The sequence below is a fragment of the Alexandromys fortis genome, unplaced genomic scaffold (assembly GCF_014885135.2).
Source record: "Alexandromys fortis isolate MF-2015 unplaced genomic scaffold, M_Fortis_MF-2015_v1.1 scaffold_0, whole genome shotgun sequence".
NCBI lineage: Eukaryota > Metazoa > Chordata > Mammalia > Rodentia > Cricetidae > Alexandromys > Alexandromys fortis.
In genome coordinates this window covers 4,705,744-4,729,539 of record NW_026067949.1, presented here as the reverse complement: position 1 = coordinate 4,729,539, position 23,796 = coordinate 4,705,744, and the positions used below count along the sequence as shown (strand labels likewise).

General features: G+C 45.7%; 1 protein-coding gene across 4 annotated transcripts in view; it reads left to right on the top strand.

Moving 5' to 3' along the window:
- The window catches only part of Prom1 (prominin 1), a 99,095-nt gene that overhangs the window by 53,030 nt on the left and 22,269 nt on the right, over nucleotides 1-23,796 (top strand). For all 4 annotated transcript variants that reach the window (XR_007593224.1, XM_050150086.1, XM_050150087.1 and 1 more), the window contains exons 5-13: nucleotides 3,888-4,008; nucleotides 5,842-5,905; nucleotides 7,030-7,119; nucleotides 10,949-11,163; nucleotides 13,417-13,491; nucleotides 14,226-14,289; nucleotides 18,365-18,524; nucleotides 22,073-22,225; nucleotides 23,560-23,683. Coding sequence is in view for 3 of the 4 variants with exons in the window: in XM_050150086.1 (XP_050006043.1) it covers nucleotides 3,888-4,008; nucleotides 5,842-5,905; nucleotides 7,030-7,119; nucleotides 10,949-11,163; nucleotides 13,417-13,491; nucleotides 14,226-14,289; nucleotides 18,365-18,524; nucleotides 22,073-22,225; nucleotides 23,560-23,683 (1,066 nt within the window). In the remaining variant the exon portion in view is untranslated. The remainder of the gene's footprint in view (nucleotides 1-3,887; nucleotides 4,009-5,841; nucleotides 5,906-7,029; nucleotides 7,120-10,948; nucleotides 11,164-13,416; nucleotides 13,492-14,225; nucleotides 14,290-18,364; nucleotides 18,525-22,072; nucleotides 22,226-23,559; nucleotides 23,684-23,796) is intronic.

The following is a 23,796-nucleotide window of genomic DNA, read 5'->3' as shown; positions in this document are numbered from 1 at the left end:
TTTAGCTACGTGGCTTGGTACCTTTTATCATTGAAGCATTCTCATCTTGCTTTCTCTGCCTCTGGCTGCAACTGTGACCACCTTCTTCTTTTCAGAATTCTCCTAGTCTAGTTGCCCTGCCTGTACTTCCTGCCTGGCTATTGGCCAAGCACTTTATTAAACCAATATGAGTGACAAATCTTTACAGTATACATGAGCGTTATCCCACAGCACAGACAGAAATTTAAACTTCTTTGCCTAGAACCTCTCAATTTACTATAGGTATTTTGGCATCTTCTCTTTTCATCATGATTGAGTACTTGCTAATATTGTTTGCAAATAATCAGAACAGCCAAGAAGATTAAGAGTTAGAAGTGGAAATGTGTAAAAGGGAAAGCAAATGACAATGGAAAGAAATTATGTCACCAAAATCAAAGGATTGGGTAGAAGGAGACGGAAGTTGGAAGCCACATTAGAAAGGAGGTAGAAGGAAGGCCCTGCTGGAGGCTGGAGGAGGGCCTGCTGGAGGCTGGAGGAGGGCCTGCTGGAGGCAGGAGGAGGGCCTGCTGGAGGCTGGAGGAGGGCCTGCTGGAGGCTGGAGGAGGGCCTGCTGGAGGCAGACAGAAGGCTGTGCAGGTGGAGTCCTCCCTTCCTCACAAGCCTTTGGCTTCTGCTCCAGCAGAAAGTGCATACCATTGCTGAATACCTCTGCCTAGATGGACATAAATCCTTCTCCTAGCCCTGCACACGCCCACTTGCCTTTGACCAGACTCAGCCCCATTCATGGATTCTAAATCTTACAATTAATGCAGTCCATTTTAATATTAATCTTAACCACCCTGCTTTTCAGGTTACTCCTTTACATTTTTTTTTTTCCAGTCTCCTAGCATTTTGGTTTTGGGAGGTAATGCTTTCTTAGAGCTTTCCCATAAGGCAGCTTTGGAGTGAGAGCCTCGGAACCTGACCATGTGTTCTGTCGTCTGTGGAGGATTGCATCCCCACTCAGATGGATCTGCTACTGAGTCAGTCACAGATGGATCATACTCGGAAAAGGCCAGCTCAGGCCAGCTCTTCTATCTCATTACAGATGGCTGTGAGCCACTGTGTGGTTGCTGGAATTGAACTCAGGACCTCTGGAAGAGCAGCCAGTGCTCTTAACCTCTGAGCCATCTTTCCAGCCCCTCCACTCGGCTTCTTTACGCTCATCATCACTGCAACATCAGTCAATATAGTAAAGTTTTTATCAGTTGCTAGTATTTACACATTGCGAAGGTTTGCAGTGTTTGTAGTCATTGGGAAGTTCCTACAATACTACGTATCTATTTATACAGAAAATTTGCTGGAAAAGTCATTGAGTTCGTTTGCCGAACTCATTTTAGCACTAATTTTTGTTAAAGTTATTGGTAGCATGATTTTGATCATTTCTAGCAGGACTTTCTAGAGCTGTATTCTAGGCAGTCAGTGTTGGATCAAAAGCTATGTGGCAGTTCCTTGATCTGGCTGATGATCTTGTGAGCAAAGCCTTTCTCTAATGAAGTACAAGGACAGCTTGTGCTTCCACACTCTGCTCACACAACTACTATCTAGGCAGATCAAGGTTCGAAAGAGCAAAAAGCTCAGTCTCCAACCACTTCCTTTAGGAGCCCCTATCTGGAGACAGACTGTATTAGATGAGGTAGGCAGGGAGGTAGTCACTGCCTTGTCTCAAGGACACTGAACTTAGGTTGGAATAAAGACGAACTCCAGCTGGCATTGCAACATAGGCCATCAGAGATCCCTGTGGGGACTCTTCCATGGTGTGTGGAGGGCAAGGGTCAAGAGGAAGCGGTGGACTTCTGGGTCCACTTTGACTTTTTCTGTGACTAAATGGGTCTGCAGCCCAGTAGAATGAACTCTGAGATAATTTGGAGATTGTGGGTAGAGAAGTGAGATTCTCCTAGGGTGGATATCAGGTCTTTTTAGGGGTGATCCTGACTTGTCACAAGCAGAGATGTTTGAACCTGGCTTAGTTAAATAAAGACCCTGGCACATTTTGGTGTTTCGTTTGCGTGTGCATGTGCATGTGTGTAATGCTTCTGCACCTAACTCTAAAATCATTAAGTCACTTGGCCTAACTTAGGATGAGGGTGTCACGCTAGTCAGTGATTATTATTACTGCGGCACAACGTCTGCTTCGTATACAAACATAAGCTTGGGACAGACAGCCGTGGATCATACTGCAGTCTAAATGGTACAGAACCTTTTGTCTTCTTTTTCGGAGATTGCCCTAAGAAAGAACTCAAGCTGATGAACCAACAAATCCCAGGGAATTTGCAGACGTCCCCTAACCAACTGTCTCCTTTACAGCTTGAGCAGAGCTTATACAGTTGGGGCTGAATCCAAACTGGTTTATATCCTCAGATCCAAACTGAGCTGTGTGATGGTTGCTGAGGCTCGGGGAGGAAAGGGGTCTTCTCAGGACTGGTTGAGGAGAAACCAGGGCCAAGTCACACGTTCCTGCTCACCCGCTCATTCTGCTGCAGCTCACTAGGCAGAATAAATACTGTTCAAAGTTATGGGCCATATAGGCGTGTTAGGGTCACTTTGGGAGCCCTGAAGGGCCTGTGTATTTTGTTTTTGTTTTGTTTCTTTTCTTTTCTTTTTTTTTTTTTTGCAGCATGACATTTTTCAGTATAATCTGTATATGTGTGCATAAAACCAAAGTAATTGCTTGACAATCTGAGAAGCAACTGCGTCTTATTTTTCTAAAGTTTGCCTGTTACTTGCAAAACTGTAAAACCTATCCACCTTTGGCTTCATAGTTAAAATAGTAACAATTTTGGTCTTTTGGGTCTTTGCCAGAAACGTTTTGAGCTATTTATTAATTCCTTACTGCCCTCTAGTGGTCATATCTAAAAAATACTTTGGGTTTTAGCTCCGGTGCTGTTTGGGGATGAGGGGGATGTTTGTTTTGTTTTGTTTTAATTCTGAGAGGTCTCTGCAGTTCAGGTTAGCCTGGAACTCTGCGGTCCTCTCATCTTTCTCATTCAAGTTTCGGGATTGCAGTGGTACACCACCAAACCTGGGATTTACTCCAAAATTGAAAATTTTAATGTTCGGGGCTCTGCCTCAACAAATAAACCAATTAGTGTAATTTAAATCAAGAGTTGATGGTGGCTAAAAAACAAAACCTAAGAACTTTTACTATCTTTAAATTCAGTCTTTTGAGATCAGGAATCTCCACAAGGAAAACCCCGCCATGGAAAGAGTCCTCAGCCTTTACCACAATAACCACGGTGTTTTTTAGCGCCATCATTTGGTTTGAGTTCATACTTTATATAAATGACCAGTGAGTGGGTGTAATGCCTGTATATGTCATGGTTTGTTTCAAAATTGTCGCCTGGGCACAGCCTAGTATCGTGTGGAAGGAAATCATCGAGGGCATATGCCGTCAGTGCAACAGGAAATGAAGCCAGACCTTCCCGTCATGCTTTAGTGCTGAAATACTTTATTTCTTTCCAATCTGAAAGACTGAAATATAGAAACTAGCAGTCAATTGAAAAACCACCAGAAAGCCCGGGTCCCTCTTACCTGATCGCTAGTTCCCTCTTCTCTGGTGCATGAGGGTGTTCGTGTGGGCACAAGACAGCATACACACAGGGTACACACGTGCCCCTGGTACTGCCCACGACCTTGAGACTTTCCTCCAGAATTTGCTGTTCATTTATGAGAGTCATAGTGCAGTACTTCATCCTGAACGGAGTCTGTCCTCAGAGACATCTTAGTTCTCTGTCTGTTCTGTGTCCCCATGTTGGTGGTGTGCTGATGGTAGTCGTAGTGGGTAGGCTGCAGGGGCACGGGACAGAGGTGGGCGGTGCCAGTGACAGTGGGTCTTGGCCAACGCTCTTTATTCTCCCCTTTCCCTGCAGCCTTGGCATCATGTATGGTTTTGTGGCCAACCACCAGGTAAGGACCACGATCAAAAGGACCGAGAATCTGACAGAGAGCAATTTCAGAGACTTGCAAACATTCCTGAATGAAACCCCAAAGGTAAAAACCTGCAACCTGCATGTTCCATGGTGCTTGGTGTCGGCCACTCTGAATCTCTGTGCACGTATGGAAGCTCAGCCAATCATTTTAAGAAGCCAGTGAATCCATATAGAAGGGTGTTGCCCTTTCATGCTGAGGATGAAGAAACACAGCCAGAAAGCAGCTCTCAAAAGCATAGTTTCCATAGCGTCAGGATTTACTTGGCTTATTTTGCTTCAATTATTTTATTTGGGCATAACAAAATCACAGCACATATAAAAGTATCTCATAATTTTAAGAGTCTCACTGTGGGTTTTTGTTTTTGTTTGGTGTTTTGTGTTATCCTTTCTTTTTGGTGGTGTAGTTAACCTGTTATCAACGCATAATTGCTATTAATTATGAATTCTTTAGCTTCATGCACACCTGTGTGATGTCTGTGTAGATGAGTCAGTCTCCTTTGGGAAAACTCTCTCTCTCTCACTCAGATACACACACACACACACACACACACACACACACACACGTCATTTTGGACAAAGTCAAACAGAATGACTGAAGGGCCATGGCGAGAAGGACTTCTTTCTGTCCTTTTCCTGGGAGTGTGATTTGAAAAGTATCTGAGCAGAAACTGACTTAAGCATGTGGTGCTCTTGGGTCCCCCAGAACCAGATGTGGCCATCAGGTTGATTCTTTCCTCAAAATCCTGCTCGATTAAGTGTGTCACACAGCTGGAAGCAAAACAGAACCACATGGGGAGGCCTTTGGGAGGGCAGAGAGTAGAGAAGTCAACTCTGTCTGACTCTACAGTGTAGCACAGGTGAAATGACCTTTTCTACACCTTGTAAACAAAAACTCATAATGTCTTTCATGTACCATCCTGAAGATTCCACAGGTAGCCCTCTTTCCACTCTCCCAATGCCAAAAGTAATAATGGTGACTCGTGACAATTGGGGTGGTTTTCATCATCTTCTAAAGATGGTAAATTCCTGACTTTGGGGACACTTACCTGATTGAACGTATATGAAGAGCTCTAACAAATTATACGGCTAACTGAATAGGCAACTAAAATGGAATATAACTGTCCCCAAAGAGAGCAAGGTGTTTTACCTCTAGCAGCTAAAGAAAAGAAAATTTAACACTGCTGCACGCTTACTGGGGAGGTTGGCAACTCTAGAAGAATGTTAACCCGGCCTTGCTGAGAGGTCGGAAGCAGGCCCACTGAGCCACCATAAATAAGAAGATGAATACTCCTTTAGAAAACCAGTGGAGAGTGATCAATACCGCGGACTCGTGTGTCAAACTTCAGGTGGCTGTCAGTTCTTACTCATTGTGTTCTGGGGAACATCTGTCCCCTTGAGTCTAGGCTGTCCCTGTGACCTGCTTATGGCCAGGAGGACACAGTGGACACGATCTTGGGCTGGTCGGGAACTTCAGCTCCTAGGAGCTGTGCATCAAGTGTCTATTAGGCTCCCGCTGCTGGTGATCCTGAGGGACCTGGTGAAAATACCCAGGCTGCTCACTAAGAAGAGGCAGGAGAGAGGGGGACCCACTTGTGCGCACCCTCACAGTCCCCATCATGGTCCACCTAGCCAGTCTACAGAACTATGACATATAAGTGGTGACCACAGCCAGTCAGTTTATTGTAACAAACACGATGGATAAAAGTCGGTGGTTGGCCAGTAAAGCTGGGGCGTGTGGGGACCGGAGTACTGGAAAAGACAAGTGTCTGTCACCTTCTAGCTATTTCAAAGTGCTCCGAGGGGGTTAATTATATATATATCTTAAAGCCCTACTGTCTTTGTATTATGACTTTGCACATCAAAGGGCAGGTGTCAATGAAATTTTCTTTTCCAGCAAATTGACTATATACTGGCTCAGTACACCAACACCAAGAACAAGGCATTCTCAGACCTGGATGGTAAGTAGCGTTGAAAGTTAGTTTGCATTTTTGTTTGTTAAGGTTCAGAAAATGCCTTAACTATCGCCTATAGCACAGAGCAAAATGGGAACCTGTTGAAGGTGGGAGGAAGGCAGAAGAAGCTCAAGAGCTACTGGGTGTTTGTCACTTGTCACTGGATGATTAAAACCCAGTTTTAGGGGCTGGAGAGATGGCATAGTGGTTACTAGAACTCGGTGCCCTTGCAGAGGACCTGGGTTCCATTCCTAGCACCCACGTGAAGGCTCACAACCATCCATAACTCCAGTTCTGAGACATCCAAGGCCTTCTGCTTACCTGTGCAGACACCAGGCATTCACATGGTGCATACACACGCATGCAGGCAAAACATTCATCCACATAGATTAATAGATAAATCTTTTTTTTTTTTTAAAAAGGTACCCAACATTCAAGTTCAGTTTCACAAGCAGAGGGATTTGGGCTTCTGTTTTAAAATTTTACCTCTCTTATGGTAAAGCCTTTATTCTCCTGTGGTCATTCTTCATGCAGAAGAGCATGTGTGGCCCTACTAAGTGCCCTGTTCAATGGGCTGTAGAAACAACCTGGCCCTGTTCTTTGATGGACCATGTCTCACTAGAGCTCATACGCAGCATAGTTAAGTTGTTCTCAACAAAAGGTGACATTTTGGAGGAATATACGGTTGGCAGGATTGGGGAGGGGCAGTGTCCAAGGCCAAGGATGCTGCTCGTCATCCTACAAGGCACAGGACAGTCCACCCCCCAAAAGCTGTATCTGGTCCCAAAGGTCAGTGGTACTGCAGTGGAGAAACCCCAGTGTAGATGAGTTAGAGACAGTCACTATGTAACACAACTCAAGATCACAGATGCCGTGTTCCTTCACACAAAGTATAAGGGTCCATGAGACTAATTTTCCAGGGGGAACTACGAGTTTGAGGAGTGTGAAGCAGGCAACGGCATCTCCTCGCATTAGGGCCCACAGTGAATGGTCTGAAGTGGAGGATGGGACGTGAGGACGGGAAGAGGGAAGACATTTTCCAGGCGTCAACTTGTGGGGCGTGAGCAGAAGGCATGAGAGCTGAAGGAGAAGCCGGCTTACCCTCATCAATCCCTTTCCTTTGAATACAGGTGTTGATTCCTTGCTGGGAGGCAGAATAAAGGACCAAGTAAAACCCAAAGTAATCCCCGTTCTCGATGAGATTAAGGCCATGGTGACAGGTAAGCATGGTGGCACAGGTGACCGAGGATAGCCCATCCTAGATTCCTGGCTTCCCAGGGACACTCACATTGGCTTGGATTCCTTCACGGGTGGTTAGAGACAAGAATTCTAGTCTGGCCATGCAAACAGGCCTGGCAAAGACACAGACTGTCCCAGTATGGGTGTTGTTTTTACAAGTTTGTGCTTTTAAAAGCCTACGATACTGGAAAACATCATCATTTGAAGTAATAGTGACCCAAAGTTATGTTCACGTGTTTCTGTATGGCCCATGGCTGGTTTTGTGCTGAGGTGGCAAAGTTTTGTGTTTGCTGAGGAGACCAGGTTCACAGAGCTTATATGATCTCACCTATTATCTGGAGTTTCAAAGAAAATATCTGTTGATGTGTTGGTTGTGGTAGCGCATCTGTAATCCTGGCAATAGAAAGGCAAGAGAACCGTGACTTCAAGGCCAGCCTGAGCTACTTAGGGAGTTATGTAAGACCCCAAACAAAAAATCAGAGTGAATGAATGAATTAAAGGGGTGAATTAATGAATTAAAGGCCTTTGAAATCATCAGGTATCAGTTCTGCCCATCACCAACCATTTCCAAGTTATGCAACCCTAAAAAACACGTCAACCTCCACCTCCCTTCTTTCTTTCTTTCTTTCTTTCTTTCTTTCTTTCTTTCTTTCTTTCTTTCTTTCTTTCTTTCCTCCCTCCCTCCCTTCCTCCCTCCCTCCCTCCCTCCCTCCCTCCCTCCCCCCCACTTGCCCCTCTCCCACTCTTTTTTGCTTACCTCTCCTGGTCTCATTCCAATACTATTTCTTGTGGCAAATGCCCATCTCTAGCTTCCCTTCCTTTTCTTTAAAAATTTATTTATTCATTCATTTATTTGTTTATTATGTATGTGAATGTATGTCCATGAGTGCAGGTGCATGCTAGACACTTGGCACATTCTTGGCCATCAGAAGACAACTTGTGGGGTTGTTCTCTCCTTTTACCTTTAAGAGAGTCCGAGGGATGGACCTGAGTTTGTCAGGCTTGTGTGGCAAGCACCTTTACCCAGAGCTACTATGCCAGCTGCTCTTTCTCTAATAGAAAAGATATCAGCTGTTTCCAACCTGTACCCTACCCTGAAGATCTTTTTAATTAAAATTCTTTTACCTGTATGAGTGTTTTTGCCTGATTTCATGTTTGTGCACCATATGTGTGCTCGATATGTGGGGAGTCCAGAAGAGAACATAAGATCCCCTGCATCCTGAGTTGTGTAAGCCTCCATGTAGGTGCTGGGAACCAAACCTAGGACTTCTGCAACAACAGCAAATGCTCTTAACCCTTGAGCCATTTCTCTAGTCCCCATCCCCTTTAATCTTAATTACTCTCTGGGTCCTTATATGATCATTTCGTGGGCTAAGAATTCCACATACTAATCCAGTCTATAGCCATCAGCGGGCTGGGAAGGGATGGACTTGGCTTTCAGACCTTATCTAACAAAAGCCCATATACCCAGCCAGCTTTGGTAGATGGCGCTGAGAACACCGGGGAGAGTTTGAAAGTAGGGTGTTGCTGTACCATTCACAGGAAGGTCAAATAACAAGCCCTTCAGGAAGAAGACCTGGCAATCTTTGTCTGGGGGGGGGGGGGTGGCTGTAAGTGGATTCTAGGCATCCCTCACTCCAGTCCCCAGTGTCAGTACATTTACACCGTCATCCAAGATTCTCTCCAACCCCACAATCTGAAGGTGCTGAAGACTGCACAGAAGGAAAAAACCACAAGTCAGTGTAGTCGGTCACTGCACAATGCACACAGTCCACATGCCCAACAGTCTGAACAGTTTTTACTGTTGTTAAGTACTGTTTTAAATATTTTTTTGGATTTACATTTGTTTGTTGTGTTGTGTGAGCACACTGCAACTGTGTCAAACCCGTGTGGAAGTCAGAGAACAATCTGCGGGAGTTGGTCCTCCTTCTTTTACTACATAAGTTCCAGGGATCAAATTCAGGTTGTCAGGCTAGGTGGTCCAGGCCCTCCCCCACAGAGCCATCTTGCCAGCCCCAATATTTAGTGCTTGAGTTATGTAGTGCTTTCTAGATCAAAGACCAAGTGGGTCTTATTTTTCTTTGTGATTCAGATAGTATTAAAGCTCTCTTTAAAGCCAGCTTGAACAAGTCAGTGGGTTAAGCTTCCACTGTGGCCAGAGATGTGCCTTAGACTGTGCTCAGTAAACAGTTCCAGCGGTTTATTATTTTCATGTGTTGTGAGGTCCTGTAGGGAAGACCACTTGGACATGGGTTCAAGGCAACACAAGTCTTTATTAGCTGTCCACTGACTACCCTGAGTGTCCAGCACCCGAGTGCAGTCCCAAGCCTGCCTCAGAGTGAGCATACTAAGTACAAAAGTCACATCCTGGATTGACACCTCAGTTTAGCAAGAACAGTTAGTCAGAAGCAGAACTACAGAAGCCAAAAGGCAAGGTTAGTTTGGGGACATTTCTGGACTTTGATGGATTGGACTTTTTTTTACTTTGGTAGCCTACCTGCTGGGTTCCAAGGTCTGAATGGTACTTCCATCATGGTGGCAGTTGTGCCAGGGTCTGGGGGTCTGTAACACAAAGACTTCGGAGAGAGAAGAAACGTAACAATTGTCTGAGCACGTTAGATGTGGGCTGCAGGGCAGTCCACAAGAAGAGCTTTGGGCTGGTGAGATGTAGTTGACTAAAATTAAGAATTAAGTAGGAGTTGAGATGAGATTAAGAATCAGAAAGGTCTTTTCCGCTTTCTTCAGATGCGTACAGCCTGGGATCGTCGAATGACTCTGAGTCACAGCCCTGCACATATATTAGAGGCATAATATGCTTTGGAATTTTTAGAAAGTTTATATTTATAGCTACTGGATTCTTCCTGGGCCCTAAGAACAGTACCCATAGCCCAGAAGGTCTCTAGACGATGACTAAGCATGTGTTTCCTGGGCCTGCAGCTGTTTTCTCACTCGGCTTTCCCTCTTTTTATTGTTCTATGAACTAACGTAGCTGAAATCAAAGGATAGACCAGCGAGACAAAACTCAGGCGCAGAAACCAGCGTGTGTGCTCTCTCATTATCCTCTGTGTTCTGCTCTGTTTGCTCCTTTGCTCGTTTTGCTTTTCTGGTGATAAACAATTTTTACGGAGTCTCTGTATCCCATAGAGCACAGTAAAGAAGCTGCCAAGATGGCCACTCCATTGTTAGGGGGGAGGTTTTTCTTGTGGGTAGGAGAGAGAAGATATCCAGAGGCAGCTGGAAGAGTCCAGAACAGAGAGAAAAGGAAGTAGACTGGATGTGGCCAACAGACTGGATACGGGCAGGGCTTTCTCCAATAGCATCGAGGAGCAGGGATGGGGGTGGAGGAGTATGTGAAAAAAATCACATGGGTTTGGATGACAAACGTTCCCTCTCATTTCGGGCATCTGAAAACCTGGTCGCTAGCTAGTGAACGGTGCTGTTTGGGGGAAGCATTTTGCATTATGATATGGTCATGAGTTTGTGGGGGCCAAGGAGTACTTTGTTCTTATTTCTGACTGGTAAATGCTGGCTCTCTTAATAGTCATAGCCCATATAAGGGCATAACTGATTCTTATGTGGATCAATCTGCTTTGCTGACCAGGTAGTGGCACTCGAGCTGTCCTGGGTTTATGCTCAACTGCTTAATTAAGAAGAACCATGGAAGAGAGCTGAGCTGGGCAAAGGGGCTGGCAAGGAGTCTTATGTCTTTCGTGTGTCCTGCCCCACTGACCTTCGCAGCTGTCTGACCTCACCTCCCACTTTTTTGAGGCACTTATGTGGCCCACTCTGATTGTGGCTGTGTTCCTACAGCCATCAGGCAGACCAGGGACACCCTGAAGAGCATGAATGACAGCCTTACGCGCATACATGACAGGAGCGCACAACTCAGCGCCAACCTGACCGATGTGAAAAAAAGCATGGAGACTTCGCTCAACAACAACTGTGCTTCAGAGCCGGCCAAAGATATCTGTGACAACATCAGATCAGAGCTAAGCAATCTGGGGAGCAACCTCGATCCCAACCAGGTGAGTGGGCATGAGCTTGCCGCAGCCAGGAGAACTAGCGGAGGTCCAGTAGGGCTAAGACAAGGGCCACATATCCGGTGCACAGGGGCTTGGAATGGAAAACAGTAACCTCCAATGCTGGGGAGTCTTTTGGGGGCATCTAATCACTGTGCCGGAATGGATGCAGCAGCAGTTTAAAACAATGTGGGGAATGTTTGAGAAAGTCTGTGCCATTTGATGATTTAGCAAGGTAAATTCAGATTGCAAAAGAGAAACAGACTACATGCTCTTCTTTAAATATTTTTTAAAAACTAGGTGCATGGAGATGTGGGGAGATGACTCAGCAGGTAAGAGCCTTGCTGCTCTTGCAGAGGACTTGAGCTCAGTTCCAGACACTCATCAGATAGCTCACAGCTGCCTGTGACTCCAGATCCAGAGGCTACAACGCCCTCTTCTGGCCTCCACAGGCACTGCACTCATATGTGTACATACCTCCATATAGATATATGATACACATAAGTAAAATAAACTATTAAAAATGCCAAAAAGCTAGGCATATTAGTCATATATGCTGGTATAGACAATTCCATTATTTCCCCAAATTTTCCCCCTCATTTGAGATGAAAAATTTATATTTATATTAATTATACTTAATACATTGATTTAGTTGTATTACCATTCACATTCTATATAAAACAATATTTTAACACTTTTTCCACTTTCATTTTTTATGAGTCTTTTTTTTTTCAAGACTTCACATGTACTATCATTGTGTGTATATCTACTGAATTACTTTGGGAGTCATCAAATGGACTTTTAGAAGTTAGTTCTGTGTTAGCAACTTGAAATATATGTTTTGAGACGGTGATATTGTCTGCTTTGTTGTTGCTGTTTGCCTTTGTGAGACAGGGTATCACAATATTCTCACACAAGAAATTCAGGCAGACCTCAGACTTCACCCTCCCACCTTCCCCTCCTTAGGGCTGGGAATACATGTCTACAGGCATGCAGGAATACAGGCATATACCACCACACTGGCATTGTTGCTTTTTAATTTTTTTTTTTGCATTTTTGGGAAAGCTGTAAATACATGCCACTCCTCCCATACCCTTGGACATTTCCATGTGTTCTGACTTTTTTCTGTGCTGTTATGATACAACACTTTGACCAAGAGCAACGTAGGGGAGAAGCATGTTTCTTTGACACTTCCAGGTCACTGTCTACCCTTCAGGGATGGGAATTAAAGCAGGAATATGAAGCAGAAACCATGGATAAATGTTAATTGCTGGCTTTCTCAATGGCTTGTACTTACCTAGCTTTTTTTATACAGCCCAGGACCACCTGCATAGGGAATGGTGCCTCCCACAGTGGGCTGGGTGGTCCCACATCATTTACTCATCAAGACAACACCCCAGAGACTTGCTGTGGGTCAATCTAATCTGGACAGTCCCTGAGCTGAGGTTTCCTTCTCAAATGACTTGAGTCTCACATTTACCAAGTGCCTGCTTCAGAACTGGTGCTGTGTCCTTGATGTGTCCTGTTGAGAGCCCCAGGGCGCGGGTCCCAGGTGCCAAGATCTATCATACTTGGAATTTATGTATAATTCTGGACTTGGAAAACTGGTTCCAGACTTCTAACCAATGTAACCACCAGATACTTTACTTAATTTTAATATTATTTATTTACTTAGGTGGTTAGTTTGGTGTTGAGGCTCCAACCCAGAGCCTGGCACGTGTATTTCACCTCATTTAGACTGTAGCCTAAGCCCCTGTTTTACTTTTAAAAGTTATTTTTACAGGTTTATTTATAACTTCGTTCAACAGTGTTCTGTGCTAGCAATTGTGCAATCAACACATACTTTATCTGTACCTCATTAGCTGACTACAGCAGACCCACAAACTCTAAAAATCAGTGCTCATGGGCCTGGCAGTGGTGGCACACACTTTTAATCCCAGCCCTCGGGAGGCAGAGGCAGGCGGATCTCTGCGAGTTTGAGGCCAGCCTGGTCTACAGTGCGAGTTCCAGGACAGCTGGTACTTTTACGCAGAGTAACCTATTTAAAAATAATAATAATACTAAAAACTAAATCAGGGCTCACAGATGCCACTCTGTACAGAATGTGATTTCCTCAGACCGTGTTCTGTTTTCAAAAGAAAGTGAAGTCAGGTCCTTCCACGTTGGCACCCTGGGATCTGGATATAAGATGACGTCCCTTTTTGTGAGTGTTAACTTGGGGATAATTACCTTTTCTGACTCTGTTTCATAAACATTCAGCTCCCGTCTGTGGATGAAGAACTCACCAAAGTCAATGACATCTGCAAGACTGATCTGGAGAGCCTCGTCGACAAGGTGCGCTCCTGGGGACAAGGCAGGTGCCTTATGTCATACCCAGGGTAGTTTAAAACATAAGGACATAGGAAACAGCGAAATCCCGTGATAGTCCTGACCTCTGCTTTCTGGGGTTTAGTTGCGTGTGCAGGGTAGCCCTGACCGTATTCCTGATAGAGAGTGCTGTCCCGCTCCACCCAGGAGCTGCTGTGTTGGTTTGGTTTTATTTCCTTCCTAATTCAAAGCTTCTTCACACACTATCCCCTTGGTCTGGCACTTCTTTCTCCCTCTCCTTCATCTGGTGATTTAGTATTTTCAGCCTTCATACACCACTCTTTCTTTTACTTAAAAAATTTCACTAAACTGATTTTATTGTATACATTTCCCGCTTGAGTGTCTTTTCTCAATATCCTCATTGTCCCAATGATGCGTGGTTCTTATTTCCTTGGTAGAAACCATGGCTTTATCTTTCTTTGGGTTCTCTGCACATTTCAAATTACTTGTCTCTCAGCCACGGTCCAAAAGAGTTTCTTCTAGGGCGAAAAGCCTTTAAGATCAGATTCCACTCTTCAACACACACGCACAAACACACCAGGACTTTTTTTCTAAAGGGGATTTGCTTTTAGACCCTTGATGGTTATGTTCAGGTAATTTCAATCTTAAGATAAATATTACATTTTAATTTTACTGCTCTCCTTGATATAAAATAGAGTATAAGCCAACTGACCTTCAGTCCATTTTGAACTGTTTTTTAGGGGTACGCGTCGATTGATGAAATACCTGGTAAGGTAAAAGAGCAAACCGTGGATGTCGTCGCAGGTGAGAGCCCTAGCTGGAGGCCCTTCTGTTTCTCTCCTTGTCCGCACAACGACTGGTGGATACAGAGGAGGAGTTTGTTAGAGATTCTATTGTTCTTTTCTAGTTAAAATAGTTTTTAAAAGATTTTATTGTTCTTTTCTGGTTAAAGAAAATAGTCTACGGAATGAATATCAGATGTTTTGATTATGTTATCTTTAGTCAGTGGTAATGTAGACTAGAGAATGAAAACCACCAAGCCTCGCATTTAATATTTATTGGTGTATGGCCAGGGTGTCACTGGGTGGTGACTCCCCGTGCTGGGCTCTTCTAGGCCTTACAACAGCTGCAGTTTGGAAGGTCATGTTCTAATCGTCTTCCCAGAGAGGGAGGCCCCACCCCCAGATTATTATATTTCCTAAGTGAATTTAAAATGACTCTTATTTATTTTTAAGAAGACTCTACCTACAGAAGAGTTTGTCTTTTGGAGAAGTATTTTCTTTCTGTCCGTGGCCTTGAGGAGACAGTCCTTTGGGCTCTACAGCTGCTTAGAGTTTTAGAGACACAGTCTATGCTGAGGGCATCCTAAGGTTTGAAATGACTGTGCTGCGTTAGGGTGAGGATGCTTGGTAGTCAGTGTGCAAATCAATGTAATGTAAACAGCTCTATATTCCAAGAAGGGGTGCTCTTAGGCTTATTAGCCTGAAGCTGAGTGAAAACACAGCCTCTCTTTAAAGATCTGCTCAGAGTTGGAGAGATGGCTGAGCAGTTAAGAGCACTGACTGCTCTTGCAGGGGACCTTGGTTCAATTCCCAGCACCCATATGGCAGCTCGCAACTGTCTGTTCCAGGGGACAGGACACCCATGGTGAAACACCAATGTGCATAAAATAAAAATAAAAATAAATTAAAAAAATGTTCAAATTATTTTTCAAAAAAAGCTGCCGTGAGTCTACGAGGGCGACGCCAGCTAAGGCCAGTGGCAGCAGTGGATGCATGGCCTGCACTGGCCATCCCCTGCCATCAGACTGGCAACTACCCCAGTTGTCATCAGAGAGCCTTCATCCACTGACTGCTGGAGGCAGATTCAGAGACCCTAGGCAAAACATTGGATCGAGATTGGGGAATCCTGCCGAGGAGAGGAGAAAGGGATTGTAGGAGTCAGAAATAGCAAGTCTGGCTCCTGGGAACTCAGAGTCTGAACCAACAACCAGGGAGCCTGCATGGGACCGACCTAGGCCCTCTGCATGTATGTGACAGTTGTTTAACTTGGTCTACTTGTGGGACTCCTGGCAATGGGAGCAGGGGCTGTCCCTGGTGCTTTGGCTGGCTCTGGAGAACCTATTCCTCATGCTGGATTGCCTTGCCCAGCCTGAATACAGGGGGAGGTGCTTGGTCTTATGGTAGCTTGATGTGCCATGCTTTGCTGATGCCCAGGAGAGGCCCGCCCCTTTCTGAATGAATACAGAGATGGGGTGGATGTAGGTGAGCAGAGGGGCAGTGGGGGGAGGGAAGGGAGGCTGTAGTCGGGATGTAAAGTTAATTAAATTTAAAATAGCTTCTTCCCAGGGCTGCTTTTACCTATTTATCAAGTGGTTTTAAAAAATGTTGCCTTACAGAGCTGGAGAGCTGACTCAGTGGTTAAAAGCACTGGCGGTTCTTCCAGAGGACGCAGGTTTGGTTCCCAGTATCCACAGGGCAGCTCACAACTGTCTGTAACCCTAGTTCCAGGAGATTTGACACCTGCACGCAGACATACATGACACCAGTGTACATACAATAGCAATAAACCATTAGACAGGCAAAAATAAAACCCTGCATTATGTCTTAGAAGCTGGAGAGATGGCTTAGGAGTTAAGAGCACTGACTGCTCTTCCAGGATTCGGTCCTCAGCAACCACATGGCAGCTCACAGCCATCTACAGTTCCAATCCCAGGGCATCAGATTCACTGTGTTGGCTTCTTTGGGCATTGCATGTGTGCAGTGCAGACGTGATGCAGGCAGAACACCTATACACAGAAACTAAATGAAACTTTATTAGAAGATACTAAAGACAAGGTCATGCTTTCCTTGGGTAACATCTGAAGGTTGCTTACTGCATGCCGGATGTCTGATGGCCTCCTGCTTACTAATCTCCATGTTTGATTTCTTGTTTCACCCTCTCTGGACCTCTTCTGCCCATTCGAGCTGCCCTCTGTTGTAAGTGTGCTGCATGCATGAACAAACCCCACTATTTCTGGTGTCATTGCTTAAACACAAGTCAGCATTATCCCAGGGCCAAACAAGTGCCTGTCTATCAGTCTGAATGTTAGTTTATGTTTCTGTCCTTAGCTCCCACACTTCAGGCCTCCAGTCCTCATCTGAATTTATTTTTTTTTCGTGCCTACTTTGTGTCCCAGGCTCTTCCAAGTGTTGTGGATGTGAGAAGCTCCAGACCTGGCCACTGACTGCCCTTTGGCCAGTCATACACACAGGTCACACTGTGGCAACGGAGTGTGTGCAGGGAGCCACCATGGGGAGGAGTCAGGAGGAGCCTTCCTCAAAAAGGCGTCCTGCACATTGAAGCTTTTGATTGGAAGGATTTGATTGGAAGGTGCTTCGGCCACCTGTCAGTCACCAAAGCTGACAAGGCTGTGTCTGTGCCTCATGATGTGAGAGGAAGGGCAAGATAGGCCCTCAGGGAGCTGCTCAAAGCAGACCGGGCCTTTGGATCATGTCCATCAAAGTGGCCGATGGAACCTCACAGTTCAGAAGGTTTTACACAAGAGCCATTTGGGGTGGTGGGGAGGCAGAGTTCTCCAAACATGGCATGCTTGGCTGCTCTCTGTTTCTACATCTCAAACCTGTATGGAAAACACTTTGGAAAAATTCCTACCTTTTTTTTTTTAATATACAATCATATTTTGAACCAAGCCCCCAACCTCTGCCTTTGTCTAGAGCCCAGCGGAGCCTGAGATCCATTTTTAGAGAGTCCTGTTTGCCATTGCTTAGCAGTTTCTCTGCCCATTGAATTCAATAGACTTAACAATTGTGTTTCCTCTTAACACATCTGGATCAGAACCTAAACTCTGGACCTGTGGGGTGCTGGTCAGGTGACTGTGTGAACAGGAAGCTGTGATCCAGGGTCTGTTGGGATAGAGTAACGCATTCTAGAACACTGGTGTCTGGAAAGCCACACACGGATCTGAGTTGAAGCTGGCCCTGGGAGGCGGGCTGTCCTTGGCGTGTAGGAAACACAGATTGGCCTCTGGGATGGATGAGTCAAGGAACTGATTAATACATCAACCGAGGTCACTTTTTCAAGAAGCAGTGCAGGAAAGTTATGCCCGTGAATGCCATTTCTTTTTATTTTTAGTCTATTTTCTCCCTCCACTCCCTTTCCCCCTTTTTCCTCCCCTTCCGTCTCCCTACTCTCCCCCCAAACACCCCTATTTCTCTGACAAAGGGTCTCCCTATGTGGCCTAGGCTGCCCTCAAATTGACTGCAATCCCCTGGCTTCTGCCTTCCCAATGCTGGAATCACTGTGTGCACTCCCCTGCCACGCCTGTCTCTTAAGACCACTTCTTAAGTAGTGGGGTTTCTAGTCTTACTATTCCCCAAATCAAATAATAGGACTTCCTTAAAACAAGCAACAACAAAACCCAGTACTTCCTAAAGAGAACTTAACTCACATGAGACTGGGTCACAGTGAAGTGGGAATTCAGGCAGATATTGCAGTAGTGAGGAAGTAGATTAATATTGACAGAAGGGCTTGGCACACGGTAGGCACGCCTGAATATCAGTCACCTGATCCCCAACATTTATTTATTTATTTATTTATTTATTTATTTATTTATTTATTTATTTATTTATTTATTTTTGCAAAGTATTAGTCGAGGGAGCCTGCCGACTTTAGTACCCATCTCACTACGTCTGTGCTTTCCTTCACTGCCCCATTTGGCTGTTGCTTGTAGGTGGTCTTGGCTCTACTGGGGCTTGGTATAGAGCCTCGCCTTGTTAGACACCTACACAGAACATGGAGAAACTTCAGCGACTTCTCTTTGTCCCCAGACAAGGTGTCTATGTATGTTTGCAAGTAACTGTGCTCCCTTTGTTTCCAGACGTCAAAAGGGCCTTGGATTCCGTCAGCTCCACCGTTCAGAACGTGAGCCAAAGTCTTCCTATTGAGGAGGTGCTGTCCCAGGTCTCCCGTTACCTTAACGACAGCAACAGTTACTTCCGCCAGGAGCTGCCCAAACTGGAAGAATACGACTCATACTGGTGAGTGGCTCTTGGGAGCTGGCGGAGGAGGGGCAGGAAGCTTGCTTTGTGAGGGCGTGAGGACGTGACGTCATTCCCAGGATAGCCTTATAATACAAAGTGGGGTAAGGAGGCTGTGCCTGTGTGAGCACCGCCCAGCTACGTTCATTTATGAAGAAATCCAAAGGGCTTGGTGAGATGCCATTGCGGTCAATCTCCGGCAGTACAAGGGTGAGGACCTGAGTTCGAATCCCCAGCACCCATGGTAACGAAAACAACGTCAGCCAAGAGGGGCAGTGTGCATCTGTAACCCTAGTACTGGGGTGGGGAGGGCATTGGTGGAGCCCTAGACTTGCTGGCCAGCCAGCCTAGCCAATCGAGGAGCTCTGGCTTCAGTGAGACACCCTAGCCCAAAAATTAAGGTGGGCAGTGATGGAGAAAGACCATTGACATCAACCTCTGCCCTAAAAGCATGTTCATACATGGGTCACGTACCCCAGCACACACATCTGCACACACCTGGTCTAAGTGCCCACTAAGGCAGCACACAGAGCGAAATTGGAGCAGTACAGAGATAGTTAGAATGGCTTCTGAGTAATGGTGATGTGCATATTCAGAAGACACCCCTTATTTAAAAGCAAAACTCTGGGGACTGGAGATCCTCGAGTCAAATGTTCAACAGTTTAGGATTTTGATGTTCATATTTCTCCAATCTCTGTTGTAGTTAGTAACCCTAGAGTGTGTGGGGTGCGGAAGCTCAGAACTAATCAAGTAGGGCATTTGGAAAATGTTCTCATTGGGTTGTGAAACAAATTCACAGGGGTTGGCATTTTCGGAAGGAACCTGGTGTTTTGGTTTCTTTAGCTGTGCTATGAGGTCATTAGGTTGGTGTCTGAACTAGGGGGTGTGTGTGGAGGGGTACGTTGGCAGGCAGTTGCTGTACCCAGAGCTTAAATACTGCAGGCCATGCTGTTTGGCCCTGGAGGGTGATGACATTCAGACAGCGTGGAGAGGGATAGAGTTAGGCATCCATGAAGTCAAAGGTGTATTTTCATCTCTGAAGGGCACGGCCTTAGGACTGCCCGCTGGGGAGGTTAGCTGCCCTCTCCCACCTGGATTACTATTTGCACAGCAGCACGAGACAAATGACATAGCTGTAACCTGGGGAGATGTTCAGCATGCTCACTAAGCACTTTCTTTAGGCACGATACTTCCTACTCGCTCCTGACATCTGCTGAGTTATGTCTGTGCATGATTGTGTTGTAGACAAGGACTTCGGGGTCCAGAAAAGGGAAATGGCTCCTTTAAGGCCACACCATCTGGCTGTACAACAGATAGGCTTCCAGGGGCTCATGTCATGTTTCCATTGTGGGTCTAGGACACCCCAGCAGACACTGGCACAGACATAAGACAGAACGTCCCGAGACTGAATTTCCCAAATGAGACAGTCTAGTCCATTTATCTCTTCCTTCCTTCCTTCCTTCCTTCCTTCCTTCCTTCCTTCCTTCCTTCCTTCCTTTCCTTCCTTCCACCCCTGTCTGGAGACCTTAAAGATTTTGTATTTTGAAGAAAAAAAAATCTCAACTAATCATTGGGTTGATTAATTCTGAAAGTTCTCTGAACCAGGCTCCAAGGTTTATTTAATTTGGCCTCCATGGTTTATTTAATTGGTATCTGGAGCGAACATCTCACTGAATGGCTGCTGTTAGCTATTAGTGTAATTACAAAAATTGCTTTTAATTGAATGAGAAGCTGCAGTGGCTGCTTCTGTCAGGCGGCCCCAGAGGAGCAGATACTTCTGTTGTTTTAGATACTTCTGTCTACAACGTTGGGGAGCAGTCTTAGCCTTGAGTGCTCCTCAGCTGCAGGGAAGTGGGTGTGCATTCCGGGAATGCCAGGAAGACGTAATTGAGGCTCCATTATCCTAAAATGTCTCCCAGGACCATTACAGAATTAAGCTCTGCATTCTGTAACATTTGATTTGGAACGCTCATAAAATTCTAAATGTCTCGTGTATCTGCCACACAGAGTATTTCTGGTTCAGTAAGGAACATGATGCCCCAGAATATTTTTTTAACCCCAAAAGAGTTTTGAGAAAGGAGAGGAGCTTGCTATTTTTCCCCTGCCATCTACCCAGACCCTAGCCACAGCTTCCAACACTAGGAAACTTGACAGGATCTGAACATCTTGGGTGTGTTTTGATCAGGCCCCTGAGGAAGCTTAGGCCTATGATGAACCCCATGTGATACTGTAGGTGTTTACAACCACCCTTGAGAAAGGGCGCTACGAAGCCAAGATGAAAATGTATTGTAGTTGTTGATATTTTTTACTCTTTGCTCTTACTCTTTTGGGGGGCCCACTACCCAAGCCCCGAATGAATCACACAGAGACTTATTATTTCTTATAAATGCCTGGCCTTTGCTCAGCTTGTTTTAAGCCAGCTTTCCTTAAATTATCACGTCTACCTTTTGCTTTTAGTGTTTTCCTTTTCTTTCTTCTGTATATCTTACTTTCACTCTTACTCCGTGACCCCCTTCTTTTCTCTCCTTGTCCTCGCTTGCTCCTTCTATTTATTCTCTCTGCCTACAAGCCCCACCTATCCTTTCTCCTGCCTCACTATTGGCCGTTCAGCTCTTTATTAGACCATCAGCTGTTTTAGACAGGCAAGGAATCACAGCTTCGCAGAGTTAAACAAACACAGCATAAACAAAAGCAACACATCTTTACCTCATTAAACAAATGTTCCAGAGTGTAAACAAATGAAACACACCTGAAAATAATAGTCTACTGTGATGTATTGCTTTGTTGGGTTAAGAAGCAGGGGTGGCCATCCCTTGCTCATTATTGCAAGGGGTGAACGAGCCAGGGCAAAGCTGGAGAACCCACCCTGGTGGTGAAGATAGGGGAGACCTGGCAGACTGACCAATCCTGCGAGTGCCCAGGCCCAGAACCAGGGTTATGTGTTGACCCCACTCCAACAGCCACTTCATCTGTGACCTGCTGAAGCACAGGGTGGGGGTGGGGAGGTGACCCAGGCTGCAGGATCTCCAAGACACAGGGCAGCCATGGGATGACCAGGAAACATCCCTTGAGGGCCCAGCATCAATGGTGTCACAGAGACCAGCGGCCTCAAACCAGACCAGTGATTCTTTATGATGAACACCTGCATGTAAAAATATATGGACAAGGGGATTTACTGCGTGACTCACCGTGACACCCTGCAGCTTCCATGACAAGACTTTCCCCTTCTTCCTTCTTCCCTTCTTTTTCCCCCCTTTTTTCCTTAAATTTTGTTTTATTTTGGGGTGGGAAGAGAGAGGGGTGTAATTGGAAGGCATGATGTGAAAGACAGGAAGGAAGGAGGAAGAGCGAGGGTGGAGGGGGCTCTTGTTATGCAGCCTTGTTCTCTGATGCTCGATGAATGAGACTACTCCAGCCTTAGCCCACGGTCAGACGGGATAGCCACTGTCTGTTTGATGTATAACAACAGGACTGGAGAGGCGGCCCTGCCACGGAAGGCTAGGCTCACAACCAAAAGCTGTACGATAACACTGTCCTTTTTCCTCCAGGTGGCTGGGTGGCTTGATTGTCTGCTTCCTGCTGACCCTCATTGTGACCTTCTTCTTCCTGGGCTTGCTGTGTGGTGTGTGTGGCTACGACAGGCATGCCACCCCAACCAGAAGAGGCTGCGTGTCCAACACTGGAGGCATCTTCCTCATGGCGTGAGTGTTCCATTCTCTCGCTCGAAGGAAGAAAAGCGAGGACGAGCGTGGTGTTGAGTGCGGTATTATGGAGCCTGGGGTCTCTGGTTCCCATTGGAGCCTCCGAGTTCACATTGCTTCCATACGGTGGGCTCTTTTTTAACCCAGCTGTTGTGAAAATCATCCCCAAGTTGCTTACTACCCATTCCTGCATTAACATCACTCGTTCACTGATTTGCTCACTCGTGAGAAGCAGAGACACCATTGCCTACTGTCAGCAGCACTGGTAACTGGAAGCTCCAGGAACTTGATGTAGAGCAAGACTTACCAACTCAGCACCCTTGGTGTTTAGACAAGTAACCTGAGCCAGGGACAAGAGTAGACGTTAGGTCCCTGACAGCGTGGAACCTGCGGTGGTAGGCGGGAACGGAGATCCCTGCTTTGAAGACATCCGTATAAAAGTTTACATATTTGTAGGATGTTGAGGAAAAGCCTAGTGGGCAAGAGCAGTGCACAGTGATGGCAGCAGAACCTTAGGCTGGGACCCAGGTGCAGTGGTCAGGAATGCGCCACAGAGGAAACTAGGTGGCCTTCGCGGTCTCTTATTGAAAATACTGTAAGCAAGTTCAAGGGGGAGTAAGGGCTAGAAACCTCTCCTTTGGGAGATGGAGAACCAAACCATCAGCCATGTGCCAGGATGAGGAGGAGGACTGGAGGGCGGCTGCCCTGCGTTTGTCTGCCTCTTTAAATGTGGAGTCCCTGTCATACTCAGACTTCTTGTGATCTGTGTGTCGAAGTGCTTCTAGCCCCCCAAACAGGCCCCTAGTATCACATGCCTTCATTAATGTTAGCATCGATAGGTCTAAGAATATCCTCAAGTGAATGACCTAGGGACTTCCAGGATCTGAGAAAGTGCTGCACTCAAGAAATCTGTTTGCTCTCACACACAGACTTAAAACTTTCTATTCCCAGGATTGGGGAAGTGGCTTAAAGGTAGAGTCTAGCATGTGTAAGAGTCTGGAAGCAACCCAAAGGGAGGTCTCCAGAGGCACAACTCCTACTTAGTGTCTCTCTACCATCTCCCTCCTTGCAGGAAGAGTTGATTCTCAGCTAATCCTAAGCACAGGCTCTGGACCATACAGGACTCTGCGTAGACCCAACAACTTCATTATCAGGTTTTTGTAGACATTTGCCAAGACTCCAGTGGTCACCACTGCCTCTTTTCACTGTGGAAGGTCAATACATTTTTACCCACAAAGCACTGAAGGTTGTAGGTCCACTGTGTATGACCAGATGTGAAATTCGTGAGACCTAGCAACTCATGCTGTCTTTGTTTTTTTGTGTGTGTTTTCCAGCGGGGTTGGATTCAGCTTCCTCTTTTGCTGGATATTGATGATCCTTGTGGTTCTTACTTTTGTCGTTGGTGCAAATGTGGAAAAGTTGATCTGTGAACCTTATGCAAACAAGCAATTATTACAGGTAAATATAGTTTTCTTCTTAGGAGGGAGGCTTGGGCAGACTCTTGGGTCTTACTGTGTCCTCCGTAGCTTGTGGCTTGCATCGAGTGAAAAACGATAGGTACTTTGCTGTCA